At 39.9% G+C, this 15,189-nt stretch overlaps 1 protein-coding gene across 3 annotated transcripts in view; it reads left to right on the top strand.

The window, feature by feature from the left end:
• Positions 1–456: 456 nt before the first annotated feature.
• Positions 457–15,189, top strand: part of PLEKHA8 (pleckstrin homology domain containing A8) — a 45,611-nt gene continuing 30,878 nt past the window's right edge. For 2 of the 3 annotated variants that reach the window (XM_046670144.1, XM_046670146.1), the window contains exons 1-2: positions 457–837; positions 15,069–15,185. In XM_046670144.1, the coding sequence (XP_046526100.1) occupies positions 798–837; positions 15,069–15,185 (157 nt within the window). In that variant the 5' untranslated portion in view covers positions 457–797. Of the gene's footprint in view, positions 838–2,379; positions 2,482–15,068; positions 15,186–15,189 lie in introns of those variants that run through there. The other variant, XM_046670145.1, reaches the window with a different exon arrangement.

Genomic DNA, 15,189 nt, shown 5'->3' on the forward strand with positions numbered 1-15,189 from the left:
GCGAGGCGTTAGCGTTTAGACATCTCTTTACACTGGCTACACAGTATTCTATCATGAAATTTCCATCATCTCCTTAAGCCCTAGGTGATGGGCACCTCAAGTGGGATCATTTAGACAGCCTTGAAATAAGAATTGGACCCTGCGGACCAGAACCCAAGGGGCACCCTAAGGGGTCACGTCAACCCACAATAATCGGGAGGGGGGACCCGACCCATCTACGGCACCATTAACAGTCAGGACTGTTTCCCACACTTGTCCCAGAGGCCTCCCTTCTCACCCACTGCCTACTCCCAAACCCACCACCCAGGACTCAATTTCCCCGCAGACTCCTCAGGCTCCATCAGCTCCGCCGCCGCCGTCGCTACGAAACCGCGGAGTGGATTTTGGGAGCGTGAGCGCGAGCGGTGCACTGGGCATGCGCGAACGGGCCCGGGCCCGGCGGACCGAAGACTCAGGTAGCGCGAGGTGGCGCCGCCGGCGACCGGCTGCCTCGCTCGCGGCACTTGGGACTCTTCGGGTGCCTCTCGGGCCCACCCAGTCCCTGGGCCTCCCTGTGGACAGCGCGTGCCCCCAGCTGCGCCGGCCCCTCGGCCTGCCGCGTCCTCACGTGCCGAGGCCGCCGCAGTGACCCCGCCCCCGGGCCGAGGATGTGAGACGGGCCGGGCGTCCCCGCACCGGGCCCGGGCGCCGGGAGTGGGCGGCTGGGCTGGGCTGGCGATGGCCCTGCTGCCGGTGCTCCTCGCCGCCTGGGGTCTGGGGCAGTGAGGGCCGGCGGGGGCGAAGGGGCCGCGGGCGCCATGGAGGGGGTGCTGTACAAGTGGACCAACTATCTGAGCGGTGAGTGGGGCGCGCCGGGGGCCCGGCCCTTTGTCTGAGCGGCCAGCAGGCGGCCTCGGGACGCGCCTCCGGGCGCCGGGTCACGGTCCCTCCCGAGACCTTTGGAGACCTGTGCCGACCGGGAATATTTCCCTAAAGCAGTTCTCTCGCAGGACCGTGTCACCTATGCTGTACGGACGCAGCCCCTGTTGGGGCTGGGCAGGGCAGTAGCTGCCCTCTCACCTAAGGAAAGCTACGAAAGGCTGAGATTGGGGATGACTTGAAAGGCACGATGCCCTCCGGCTCTGCTGGAGGAAGGCGCTGACTCCCGCAGTGGGGTCCTCTGGGAATCTCTCGAATCCTGGCAAAGGAGCTGGTCACGCCTGGCCAGCAGATAGGTTGGAAGGTTTCAAATGAATGCCAGCAGTAACCTGGAACTCCAGAGGGGAAAGGTCCTTTTTCAAACAAAGTCGCCAGTGCCAACACTTTCCCTTTGTCGCCTTAGGGTCATCTGCGTGCTGACCGAGGTATCCGAGTTCTATCTCAACAATTTCAAAGCTTCAAAGTATGCACAAGGTTTTCGGTTTTCTGGTTGAGCATTTCTTTTTGTTTTACAGACTCAGAAATTACCATAAAATGAATGCAGATCTTAGCAACTGTTTTCTTGTCCTGCTGAGCGGAATAGCTTAAAAATAGTTCTCTGCCCCCTTTCCAATTTGTGGAAGTCCTTAATTAAAGCCTTCTGTTTGCTGAAATCTGTGCTAGGCACTTTTTTGGAATTAAACTTTTTATTATGGAAAATGAGCTATGCACTTTTAATTTTAATAGCAATGTATTTGAAACCAGAAATATTCCCAGTATCTCTTGGGGGGGAGATATATATTCCCATCCTTCCTTTGATAGGATGGCTTTTTAAAGGTTATAGTGTGATGATGCCCCAGGGTGTTTTAAGGACAGATGTGTCTGGGAGGGTCAGTTTTCATAGTGACTCTGATGAGGTTATACTGCACAGCCGAAAGTGCACCTGTTGGGTGTACCCAGAATCTCTTCCCTATGCGTAGTGTGGTTAGAAGTGAGTTCTGTTTGTTTTCCCTGTAGTCGTTAGTAGAGATGGAGTGAGGAGAGGTGTTTTAGAAGTCCCGGCATTTGCTTCAAGGACCTTTCTTGATGTCACCCGATTGCAGTAGATATGGATAACTCATGGCTGGGCTTCAGTAAATGTCAGAGGCTGATTAACACTCCACTAACCTGAAGGGAGGGTGCTTGATCAGGTAATTTTCCTTTTGAGGTATCTCTAAGCTCTGAGATGTATGGATCTTATGCCCTTGAGTAAAATTTAGTTGCTCATCTTTCACCCTTTCCATCATACAAGCTTTTTAGTTTTCTTTCATCCTCAACGCTCTTCTTTTCTTTTCTTCTATCGCCTCCCTCCTTTTTTCCCCCCTCTCCTTTCTTCTTCTCCTTTCTCTACAGGAAGTTTAGTCTCTTGTTACAGTACCTACTTCCTGGTCTTGAAATGCTTTTTTTTTTTTTAATGGCTGTTTTTATGTATCCTTCAATAAAGCAAAGCTTCTCGAGAAGGATCTTTTGGAGTCTTTATCGTGTGATGCCTGTGCCATCTGTTCTCTTGGAGAAGAGTGTACTTTTTTCTTCAAGTAAGAGAAGGTAATTCTGTGGGTGGTGCTAGGGTGACAAGCCCTAACGAAGAGGGCCACTGGAGCCATTGCCAGAGGCAGCTGTCCTTCCATCATGCTGCTTGTTCCCTTGGCCCCGTGCTGCCTCGTTGTGGGCGCACTGTTCGTACAAGCCCATCACACCACTGGGTGCTTTTCCTGGATGTACTTAGAACTTTGGTTCAGCACATTGTCTTTCATTAGGAGATAAATTTACTTTGGAAATGAACAGTAATGGCCTAGGAGGAACAAACGCATTCTTGTTTTTTCCACCCTCCTGTGTGAGTTAGTCTCCCCAAAAGAGCATGGTATGCGTGTTAATGACAAGCTTTGATGAAGACATCAGTACTTTTTCTTCTTCTGAAGCTTGTTTTTAAAAGGAACATTTTTTTTTCTTATGGTTTTGCACATAGTAATTTTAAAATACATATAATCCCAGTCTAAGTTTTTGTTCATTCTGAATTTTTCTCTAAAGGCAGTACATAACCTGTTTGTGTAGTTTGTGTATATCTTACATGCCCGCAGCTTGATATGGGATGCCTTGTGTCAAATTTGAGTGAAGAAGTTAGAAAATCCAAATATTGGCAGATCCTTTGAGTCCTTGGAGGATGTTGTTAATTTCATTCACTACCTCTTGTGTGCTGGGCCCCGTGCACAGGACAGGCAACGTCGAACAAGACAGAGCAGCCCCTGCCTGCCTTAAGCTTACAGTCTTGTCAGGGAGAAAGACGTTCATTGGACATGTGGTTAGAAGCATGTTCCAAGTGTGTGTGGTTTGGGGGAGAGTTGGGGAGAGGCTAGGCTGGGTTGTTGGGAAAGGCTTCTTTGAGGAAAAGATTTAAGCAGAGCCTGAAGAATAAATAGAAGCTAGCTAGGTGGCAAGGCTGAGGTGGAGGCTGTAAGAAAGAACTTTTCAGGCAAAGGGAATGTCGGGGTGAAGGCCCTAAAGCAGAGCAGAGACGGGTGAGTTTGAGGAAAGGAAAGAAGACTCGCATGGCTGGGCAGCTGAGACAGGTGAGGCTCCAACAAGGCTGCAGGGGCCAGTGGGAAGCCTGGCATTGCAGGGCTTCACAGGCTGGTTTGAACACTGCAGCGATTGTGTGTATGTGTTTGTGTGTGTGAGAACGGGAGAGGGAGAAATGATGCGATTGTTGAAAAGCTTACCTTGGCTGCATTTACTGTATTTTGCCAAATACTGTAGTTATTTTGTGAGCTTCTCTTGCTTCTTGAATTCAACTGATGGGTTTCAATTCCTGAAAGTTGGAAACATCGTCCAGCCCTGAGAATAGCATCTAAATTGCTAGCATGAGTATACGGCTAAAATACAGAAAGAGAAAGGAAGAAAAGTCTCTGTTCCCTAATGTGTTAGGCATACTCAGGTACCCTGTGCTCCGTCAGAGGAAAATTAAAGGAAAAAGAGAGCTGATGTGTATTTTCTTCAAAAGTCCTGAGCCATCCCACCTTTTGAGCAGCAGAACATTGGACGCTCTGGGATTTATTGTCAAACCTATCTCCAGATGTTAGATTAAGTCTGGAATGGAAAGAGAATGGATTAAACATGTCACAGACACCTATATTATGTGAGACACAGTGCTAGGCGCTGTATGTTGGTATTGTATCTTTAGTCAAGGGATGGTATACATGCATGGTGATACATTAATGCTCTGTAGTGGAACACTAGTTGAGGAGTCAGAGACCTCAAGTCTGATACCAGCTCTGTCACTGCCAGCTGCAGTCACGTTACCACTCCGAGCGTTAGTTCTTCCTCCATAAAAATGATGAGATTTACCAGTTAATATTTATAAGACTAGTAAAAAACTTAACACGTATAATGTTCCAGGCACCATTCTAAACATTTTACATGCATTAGCTCATTTAATCTTCACAGCGGTTTTAAGAAGCAGTTGCCTTCATTATTCCCATTTTCCAGATGAAGACCTTGAGACACAGAAAGGTGGAGGAACTGGCCTAAGGTCACACAGTCACTGGCTCCAGAGTCAATGCTCCATTACGTAATACTTCTAAAGGCCCTTCCTGCTCCATCATTATGTAATTCTAGCTGATTCATAATGTACCTATATTTAAAGTATGTTGACCTAGAATGGCAGACTATTTGGGGGTGGAGGTGGGGAAGAGTTGAGGAGTAAGGAAGGCTTTGCCCAGTGTTGTGCATATGTTTTGTCACAAGGAAATTGTCTGAGCTGTGCTGTGAGCTTTCTGCTTTGCAGTTTTAGGTCCCTTTCCACTGCCCACTCAGCAGATAGGAGGGCTGCTGCCATAAGCTCCAGCCAGCTGCAGGCTTCTTGGGCCCCTCCAGCAGGTTAGGGCAAAGCACATTGCAGCACTGCATTCCAAAAATAACACAAGCTTGCATCATGCTGACCAGATGGTTGTCTGAGGAGATGCTATAGTTTTGCTTACCCCCCAGGTGGAGAAGGTGACTCTTGCCCATATATGTTTGTGCTGTGTAAACAATGCCGAGAGGACATCTGGAATGTGAGGGATCCAGAGCAAGATTCTCATGGTCTTACAACCGCTGGTCAACCTTTTTTGTTGCTGTTTTTTGACATCTTTATTGAGATAATAATTCACCTATCATAAATTTCGCCCATTTAAAGTGTGCTAGTCAGTGGTTTTTAGTATATTTACAGAGTGTAACCATCACCACCGTCAATTTTAGAACATTTGCATTATCCCAAAAAGAAACCCAGTACCCATTAGTAATCACTCCTACCCCACCCGCTCTTTCCTGTGGCAACCGCTACTCTTCTGTCTGTATAAATTTGCCTATTCTAGACATTTATATAAATGGAATTATACATTATGTCATCTTTTGGGACTGGCTTCTTTTGCACAGGACAATGTTTTTGGGTTCGTCAGTGTTGTAGCATGTATCAGTACTTCATTCCTTTCTATTAACAAATAATTTTCCATGTATGGATATACCATATTTTGTTTACCTTTCATCAATTGATGGACATATTTAGGTGGTTCTTTGTGTGTGTGTGTGTGTGTGTGTGGTTATTCTGAATAATGGTGCTGTGAACATTTGTGTCTAGTTTTTGTGTGGACGTGTTTTCATTTCTCTTGAGTATAAACCTAGGAGTGGAATTGCTGGATCATATGGTAACTCTTTTAACAGTTTGGGGAACAGCCAAACTGTTTTCTGAAGTGGCTGCGCCATTTTACATTCTCATCAGTAATGAAAGAAGATTCCTATTTCTCCACATTCTCTACCAGTACTTGTTGTCTGTCTTTTTTACTATATCCATCCTAGTGAGTGTGAAGTGGTATCTCATTGTGGTTTTGATTTATATTTTCCTAATGACTAATGATGTTGATCATCTTTTCATGTGCTTATTAGCCATTTGTATATCTTCTTTGGAGAAATGTCTATTTATTTACATCCTTTGCTCATTTGTTAATTAAGTTGTTTATTTTTTCATTATGTAATTGTAAGAGTTTTTATTCTGGATATAGGTTCCTTATCAGATATATGATTTGCAAATATTTTTTCCTATTCTGTAGATTGTCCTTCACTTTCTTGATGGTATCATTTGCAGCACAAAAGGTTTTGATTTTGATGTCCAATTTATCAATTTTTTTTATTACCAGTGATTTTAGTGTGATATCAAAGAACCATTGCCTAACCCAAGGTCATAAAGATTTATTCCTATGTTTTTTCTAAAAGTTTTTATGATTTTAGCTCTTACACTTAGGTCTTTGATCATTTTGAATTAATTTTTGTGTATAATGGGTGGTAAGGGTCTTCATCTTTTGCATGAGGATATCCAATGGTCAGCTCTTTATTCATGGTTTCAGTGACAGGGCCATGGGCCGGTGTGTTTGAATGCTTAAGTGCAAAAGATTGGAGTCAGAAAGCCCTGAGTTCAAGCCTTTGCTCTGCTGCTTCCTAGTACTGACGCCTTGAACAGTTACTTAATCTCCCTGAGCCTCAGTTTTAAGATGACAGCAAGAATAATAGCCATACTAAGTTTATTATAAAGATGAAATGGATAACACATATGAACCTGCCTGGTACATAGTTATTTAAGGGTAAGTTAACTGGGTAGCTGTTTGGATTAATAATGCCAGAAAAATTCAGTTTGTTTGTATTGTCTGTGTGCAAATTTTGGTTCTTCATGGCTTCTGAGAGTATATGTATCCTGAATTCCTTAAGTTTTCCTTTTGGAAGTTGGAGGGGTATAAATTATGAAGGAAGAGATTCAAATAAACCATCAGAATTTTGGAATTGACTCTGCAGTCCTATGATAGTCATTCTTTTAGATGAATGATGATTACAGATCATGTAAATCTGTGTACCACTGGTCTTTACTTTTGGTTCCCACAAAAATTGATTAATGTTCTCTTGAGTAAGGTGATGGTGGGACATATAAGAGACATTGCTCAGAACAAATGAGTATAACAAATAAATATCTAGTTTGGTAGTCCAAAGCACACCGGAGAGGTGACTTACAGCAGGCTCTAACAGAAGATTCTAAAGAGAATTTGATGTAATATATTGTAATTATACTTAGTCTCCTCACCATCTGCATGCCTGACTCCCAACTAGACTTTTTTTTTTGGTGAGGAAGATTCACTCTAAGCTAACATCTGTTGCCAATCTTCCTCTTTTTTGGCTTGAGGAAGATTAACCCTGAGCTAATATCTGAGCCAGTCTTCCTTCCTCTGTTTTGTATGTGGGGCCGCCACACATGGCTTGACAAGTGGTGTGGGTCCGAACCCAGGATCCGAACCCACGAACCCAGGCCACTGAAGCAGAGCATGCCGAACTTACCCACTGTGCCAGGGAGCCGTCCCCTAGGCTGTCATTCTTTGAGAGCTGGGATCATCTTTTCTCTAAGCCTGGCAAATTATAAGTGCTCAAAAAATGCTTTATTAATTAATTAATGGTAAATTAAGAAGCCTATAATTTAGCTAATGCTCGGTTATTATCTTTTCTATTAGGGATGTCTCTTCTTCCCTCCTCCTTACCGAGTGACCTGGCAGAGGAACCCAAGGCTTTGTTAGCCACTGTCCTGTCTGGAGCTCCCCCAGGGAAGCTGAGTTATGGGGGAGGGCTCTGATGGGGTTGAGTATGGCAGAGCACCTAGGGCAGGACAGTGGAAGACACCAAGGCTATGGAGGTCAGGGGTCAATAACTGTGCTCTGCTTCAATTTAAAAAGGGCAGTTTTTTAAACTGTTAACATATCTATATAACATCTGTAATATAATGTATTATAACCATCATATAATATATATAGTATGAACACAGCAGCCATAGTTTCTGGGGAATAAATTAGGTCTTGATTTACCACCTCAGAAAGATTGTCAATGCTATCAAGAAATTTAATCTCCCTTTATTTTCTTGATGTTAGTTACTTTCTCTTTAAATAGATTCTGCAAAAGAAGTGAGTTTCCTGTTACTTTGTATTTAGATGGAGCTTTACAGGTTTTGAAAGCTGAAGGAGACTGGTAGAGTCTATTAAGCTCATGCTGTAATTCTGTAGAAAAGGAGGCTGAAGCTGAAAGAAGTTAGGGGCTTCTTCAGCCCTTTGCTTCTCCCATTGTATACCTGCTGAATTGTGGTCACTATTTCTTTCCTCTTATGTTTGATGAAAAAAGCACCTTTCCTTCACTTTTTTCTTTACTTTTGACTTATTTCTTTATAACGGATTTAAATAGCCCCTTCTTGTGTTTTTCTACACTTCTGCACAACAGCATTTCATTATGGATTTTAAAAAATTCACAGTGTATTGATGTTTTCTTTTTATCTGTTTTTTTTTTTTCTGTTAAACAGTGAGATTGTAAACTTCTGGCTTCCCGTGACACCTAATTGGCAGAAGTTCTGAAGAAACTGTGATGGGTTTATAGGCAGAGTGATGTAATCTAACATGAGACTGACATTTCATTTAGTAGGCATCTTACTAGTTTTCCTATTTAAGAGTGTTATTGGGCCAAGATGGAGTAAGCCCGTGGTAGCCTCTCTCCCACTGGTTACAACTAAAAGCTCTGAACAAAGCACGAAAAGCAACTACCTGAGGACTCTGAAAAGTATGTGATAGCAGGCAGACAAAGGAAGACAAAAATTGAACAACTAACGTGATAAAGATTAACACTCTGGAAACAAATGGAAAGGTAGGATTCTTGGCACAGAAAGATAAACTATTAAAAAGGAATAAATGGACATTTTAGAACAAAAGATGTGATATCTGAAATTTAAAAAAAAATCACTCAGTAGATAGGGCTCAATAGAATACAGATGACACAGGAAAGAATCCATGAACTTGAAGATAAATCAAGAGAAATTATCCACTGTGAAGAACAGAGAAAAAAGATTGGGGGAAAAAGTGAATAAAACCTCTGGTATCTGTGTGTCAATAAGAAGAGATCTAACATTCTGGCATTGGAAAAAGAAGGGGAAATGAGAAAGACATTGGTGAAGAAAAAGCGTTTAAAAAAATAGCTTTCTGAAAACTTCCCAAATTAGGTGAAAGCTACAAATTTACAGATTCAAGAAGCTCAGCAAACTCCAAGAAGCATAAACTCAAAGGAAGATATACCTACACACATGGTGATGAAACTGCTGAAAACTAACAAAAAGTCTCAAAAGCAGCAAGAGTGAAAAGACACAATAAATATAGGGAAACAATTTCAATATCTGGGATTTCTTATCAGAAAATGTGGAGGCTAGAAGACCATGGAACAACATCTTTAAAGTGCTGAAAGAAAAGAATTGTCAACATAGAATTCTATATCAAATGAAATCTTTAAGAGTTAAGGCAGGGGCCGGCTCCGTGGCCGAGTGGTTAAGTTCACGTGGTCTGCTGTGGCAGCCCAGGGTTTCACTGGTTCGGATCCTGGGCGCGGACATGGCACTGCTCATCAGGCCACGTTGAGGTGGCATCCCACATCCCACAACTAGAAGAACCTGCAACTAAGATACACAACTGTGTACGAGGGGGTTTTGGGGAGATAAAGCAGAAAAAAAAAGAGTTAAGGCAAAATAAAAACATCTTTAGATGAAGAAAAACTGTAATAAAGAAACGGGAAAGGTAGTTCTTTAAGCTGAAGGGAAATGATACCAGGGGAAACATAGAATATCAAGACTAAAGGAAGAGCAACAGAAATTGTAAATATCTGGGTAAGTATAATAGACTGCTTTTCTCATCCTGAGTTCTTTAAAATATGTATGACTGTTAGAAGCAAAAATTATAACATTGTCAGTGGGGGTGTTCATTGTATATAAATACAATACATATGATGACTGTAACAAAAAGGGGGAAGGCTAAAAGGGCTCATGGTTTTAGGCTTGTATGTTTTGTTTGAAATGGTAAAATGTTAATTCTAAGTAGGCTGAAATGTTAGATATGTATTTCATAAGCCCTAGAGCAGCCAATGAAAAAATACCAAGAGATATAGCAGAAAATCCAATAGGTAAATTAAAATAGAATCATATAATTTAGAAGAAGGAAGGAAAGGGAGGAACAAAGTAACCAACAAAAAACAAACAAAACAGGACGCAATCAGAAAAATAAAGCAGTGGCCATAACTCCAACCATATTGATAATATATTAAATGTAAGTGGTCTAAACAGATGAATGAAAAGACACTAGATTGTCAGATATGATTTAAAAAAAAAACCAGCCCAAACTATGTGCTGTCTATGAAAACCCTACTTTAAACACAGAGATATGGAGAGGTTAAAAATAACAAGATATATGAACATAGATGTAAAAATTCTCAATAAAATATCAACAGATCAAATCCAAAAATGTATAAAAAGAATTGTACACCATAACCAATTAGAATTTGTCCCAGATATGCAAGGTTGGTTCAACATTAGAAAATCAGTTAATATAATCCATCGCATTAACAGACTATAAAAAAGGAAAGCCACATGATCGTATAAATAGATACAGAAAAAGCATTTGACAATTCACTCATTCATGATAAAAATTCAACAAACTAGGAATGCGGGAGAACTTTCTCAACTTGATGAAGACTGTCTGCAAAAAGCCTACAGCTGACATCATACTTAATGGTGAGAAATTGGAAGCTCTCCCACAAAGATCAGGTACAAAGCAAAGATGTCTCCGCTAGCCACTTCTTTTTAACATCGTACTGGAAGTTTTTGCTAATCCACTAATGCAAGAAAAGGAAATAAAATTTTTTTTAAAAGTACAAGATTGGGAAGTGATACATAAAACAGTCTTTGTTCACAGAAGAATTGATCGCCTATGTAGGAAATCCAAAAGAACTGACAAAAAACTGGCTGTAAGCAATTATAGCAAGGTTGTAGAATACAAAGTTAATGTGCAAAAGTCAATTACTTTCCTATATACTGGCAATGAACAAGTGGAATTTGAAATTTAAAACAATACCATTTACATTAGGACCCCCCAAAAATGAAATACTTAAGTATAAATCTAGCAAAATATGTACAAGATCTGTATGAGGAAAACTACAAAACTGGTGAATGAAATCAAAGAAGAGCTAAATAAATAGAGAGACATTTCATGTTTGTGAATAGAAAGACTCAATATTGTCAAGATATCAGTTCTTCCTAAGTTGATGTGTAAATTCAATGCAATCATAGTAAAAAATCTCAGTTTTTTGTTTTTTTTTTTTTTTACTGAGAAATTTTAGCCTAGAGCTAATGTCTGTGCCAGTCTTTCTCCACTGTATATGTGAGTTGCCACCACAGCGTGGCTGATGAGTGGTGTAGGTCTGTGCCCGGGATCTGAACCTGTGAACCAGGCCACTGAAGCAGAGCGCGCTGCTTAACCACTATGCTACAGGGCTGGCCTCCCAGTAAGTTATTTTATGAATATCGACAAACTGATTCTAAAGTTTATTTGGAGAGGCAAAAGACTCAGAATAGCCAACACAATATTGAAGGAGAAGAACAAAGTTTAATGATTGACACTATACAACTTACTGTAAAGCTACAATAATCAATGTTGCATGGTATTGGTGAAGGAATAGACAGATCAGTGGAATAGAAAAGAGAGCCTAGAGTTAGACCCACGTAAATACAATCAACTCTTTGACAAAGGAGCAAAGGCAATACAATGGAGCAAAGATAGTGTCTTCAACAAATGGTACTGGAACAACTCGACATCCACATGTGAAAAAGTGAATCCAGATACAGACCTTACACCTTTCACCAAAATTAACTCAGAATAGATCATAGCCCTAAATGTAAAACGCAAAAAACTATAAAACTCCTAGAAGATAACATGGGAGAAGACCTAGATGACCTTGGATATTTTGATGCCTTTTTAGGTACAGTCCCAAAGACACAATCCATGAAAGAAATAATTGATAAGCTGGACTTCATTAAATTAAAAACACTGCTCTGTGAAAGACAGTATTGAGAGAATTAGAAGGCAAATCTCAGACTGAGAGAAAATATTTGTAAAAGACATATAAAGGACTGTTATTCAAAATATACAGAAAACTTAAAACTCAACAGTAAGAAAATGAAGGACTTGATTAAAAAATAAACCTATACAAAGATCTTTATAGAAGCTTTATTCACAATTGCCAAAACTTGGAAGCAGCCAAGATGTCCTTCAGTAGGTGAATGGATAAATAAACTGTGGTACATCCAGACAATGGAATCTTACTCAGTGCTTAAAAGAAATGAGCTGTCGAGCCCTGAAAAGACATGGAGGAAACTTAAGTGCATGTTAGTAAGTGAAAGAAGCCAATCTGCAAAGGCATCCTGTTTGGTTCCAACTATATGACATTCTGGAAAAGGCAATTAGGAGACAATAAAAAGATCAGTGGTTGCTGGGGGTCAGAGGTTATGGTGGAAGATGAATAATGATGGATATATATCATTATACATTTGTCCAAACCCACAGAATGTACAACACCAAGAGTGAACACTAAGGTAAACTGTGGACTTTGGATGATTGTGATGTGTCAGTGTAAATGGTAAAAATATATACCCTCTGGTCAGTGATGTTGATAATGGGGAAAGCTGTGCAAGTGTAGGGGCAGGGGCCATGTGAGGAATCTCTGTACCTCCCTCTCAATTTTATTTTAAACCTAAAACTGCTATAAAAAATTAAAGCCTTTTTAAAAAGCAAAAAAAAATTAAAAGGATAGGAAAAGGTGTACCATGCAAACACTAATCAAAAGAAAGCTGAATTGGCTATATTAATATTAGACAAAGTAGACTTCAGAGCAGGGAAAATTGCAAGAGATAAGGAAAACATTGCATAATTATAAAAGGATCATTCCATCAAAAAGACATTGGAATCCTAAATGTGTATACATCTAAAAACAGAACGTCAAAATATATGGAGCAAAAACTGGTAGAACTGAAAGGAAACATAGATCCACAATTACACTTGAAAACATCAGCATTCTTCTTTCAATAATCTATACAATAGATAGGCATAAATCATCCAAAGAAACAGAAGATCTGAACACTATCAACCAGCTTGACCTAATTGACATTTATAGAATAATCCCCCAAACAATAGCAGAATACTGCATTTTTTTCAAAGGCACATGGAACATTCACTAAGATTGACCATATTCTGGGCTATAGTAGAAACGCTGCCAAATGTAAAAGAATGTTCTGTGTCTTTAACAGAAGTAAACTAGAAATCAGTGACAGAAACGTGGGAAATCCCCAAACATTAGGAAGTTGAACAGTACACTTCTAAGTAACCCATGGGTGAAAGAGCAAGTCTCCAAGAAAATTAGAAAATATTGTCTACTTAAAATCAAAACACAACAGTGGTTGGCCAGTGGTAAAGTGTGGGGGGAGGGCTTGACTGCAAAGGGGATAGCACAAGAGAATTTTGGGGGGAGGATAATGGAATTTTATTGTCTTGATTATTATGGTGATTATTACAGGACTATGCATTTATCAAAACTCAGAACTGTTAACCAAAGAAGAAATTTCACTGTCTGTAAATTGGAAAGTAAACATTAAAAAAAATTTTAAGTATCTTTTTAATGGAATACAGGGCTCTTTTGTTTTTAGTGATGTGTTTGGGTGAGCTACTTGTCACAAGGCTGCTGAGTAAAAAGGAAGGGAAACTACAGTATTTTTTCGTCAGACATGAGTATGACTCACAAGTAATCACTTTTTTAGTTTGCATCTTTAAAAGAATAAGAACATCTCCATTTAGAAATTTTGATTTAAAAATAGTGGCTGTTGTGAGATAAAAAGAAAATATAGTACAAAATTAACATGAGCTATGCCATTTTAGATCTAAATATAAGCGCATTTTTTGAAGAAAATTATGCTCATTGAAAAAATATCTATTCAACATTAGTTGAACTGAAAAAAGTGAATTTTGCAAACAATTGCTGTCAATTAAGTAAAGAGACATTTGTACAATGTGAGAAAAGAACAAGCTGGTAACAGTTTTGGAATAATGATCTTCAAATCTTTAATTTCTTTGAACAATACTTTGTAGTTTTCAGAGTATAAAAGTTTATGCTTCTTTTGTTAATTTTATTTCTAAGTATTTTATTCTTTTTGGTGTTGTAAATGGAGTTGTTTTATTTCACTTTCAGATTGTTCATTGCATCTGTATAGAAATGAAACAATCAATATTTGTATCTTGGTCTTATGTCTTACAACCTTGCTGAACTCATTTTTCTAATAGTTTTTTTAGTGAGTTCCTTAGCGTTTTGTTTTTTTTAAAAATATACAAGAGCATGTCTGCTAATAGAGGTAGATTTGCTTCTTCCTTTCTAATGTGGGTGCCTTTTATTGCATTTTGTACCCTAATTGCCCTGGCTAGAACCTGCAATATAATCTTGAATAGAGACTGGTGAGGCTTATTGCAGAGATAGTCGGGGATGACATTTTGGGAAGAAGAGCAGCTTGAACAAAAGCCTGGAAGCAGGAATACAGCAAGTAAATTTGGTTTGACTAGAATATAGATGGTGTAAGAGGACTTGATATGATGTATATTTTTTATGTTGTTTGTCCCCTGAAATTCTCCAAAGTAAAAGTAGTTAAGCCCTTGAATGTTTTAAGATTATTCCATTTTAGTGGATCAATACTAAATAGTAAGTCACAGTTACCTTTTCCTAGGGGTCACATGACCCTAGGCGGGCTTATTACGCATCACTCTATATGATGTTGGAAGGGCAATATAATATTTTGCCTCATTTCTAAGTCTGGGATATTTTTTCCTAACCAGAGAGGAAGAGAGCAAGTGCATGATAACAATAATGTTCAGGAAACAATAATCTTTTATCTTATAAAAATTAAAAACCACAGATTATTGTACTATATTAGGAAAAAAAAGGGAATAAAAATCATCAGTAATTCCGTTACCTAGAGAATCATCACTGTGTTTGTTGCTGATCATTCCAGACTTCTATACATTTTGTGAGTAAAAATATATGCCTCTGTGGATGGGTGTTTTTAATTTTATGAAAATCAAACATAGAGGCCTTTTCTAACCTACTTCTTGCCCTTAGAATTTCCCCTGGAATGTAAGCTCCTTGGAGCTGGGACCCAGCATCCTTGTTAGGTCCTATTCCTCTGTTCACGCAGGCAGTAATTGAGACCATGCTCTTGCTTCTGTTTTCAGGTTGGCAGCCTCGATGGTTCCTTCTCTGTGGAGGGATATTATCCTATTATGATTCTCCTGAAGATGCCTGGAAAGGTTGCAAAGGGAGTATCCAAATGGCGGTCTGTGAAATTCAAGGTGA

The sequence above is a fragment of the Equus quagga genome, chromosome 8 (genome assembly GCF_021613505.1).
Source record: "Equus quagga isolate Etosha38 chromosome 8, UCLA_HA_Equagga_1.0, whole genome shotgun sequence".
Taxonomy (NCBI): Eukaryota; Metazoa; Chordata; class Mammalia; order Perissodactyla; family Equidae; genus Equus; species Equus quagga.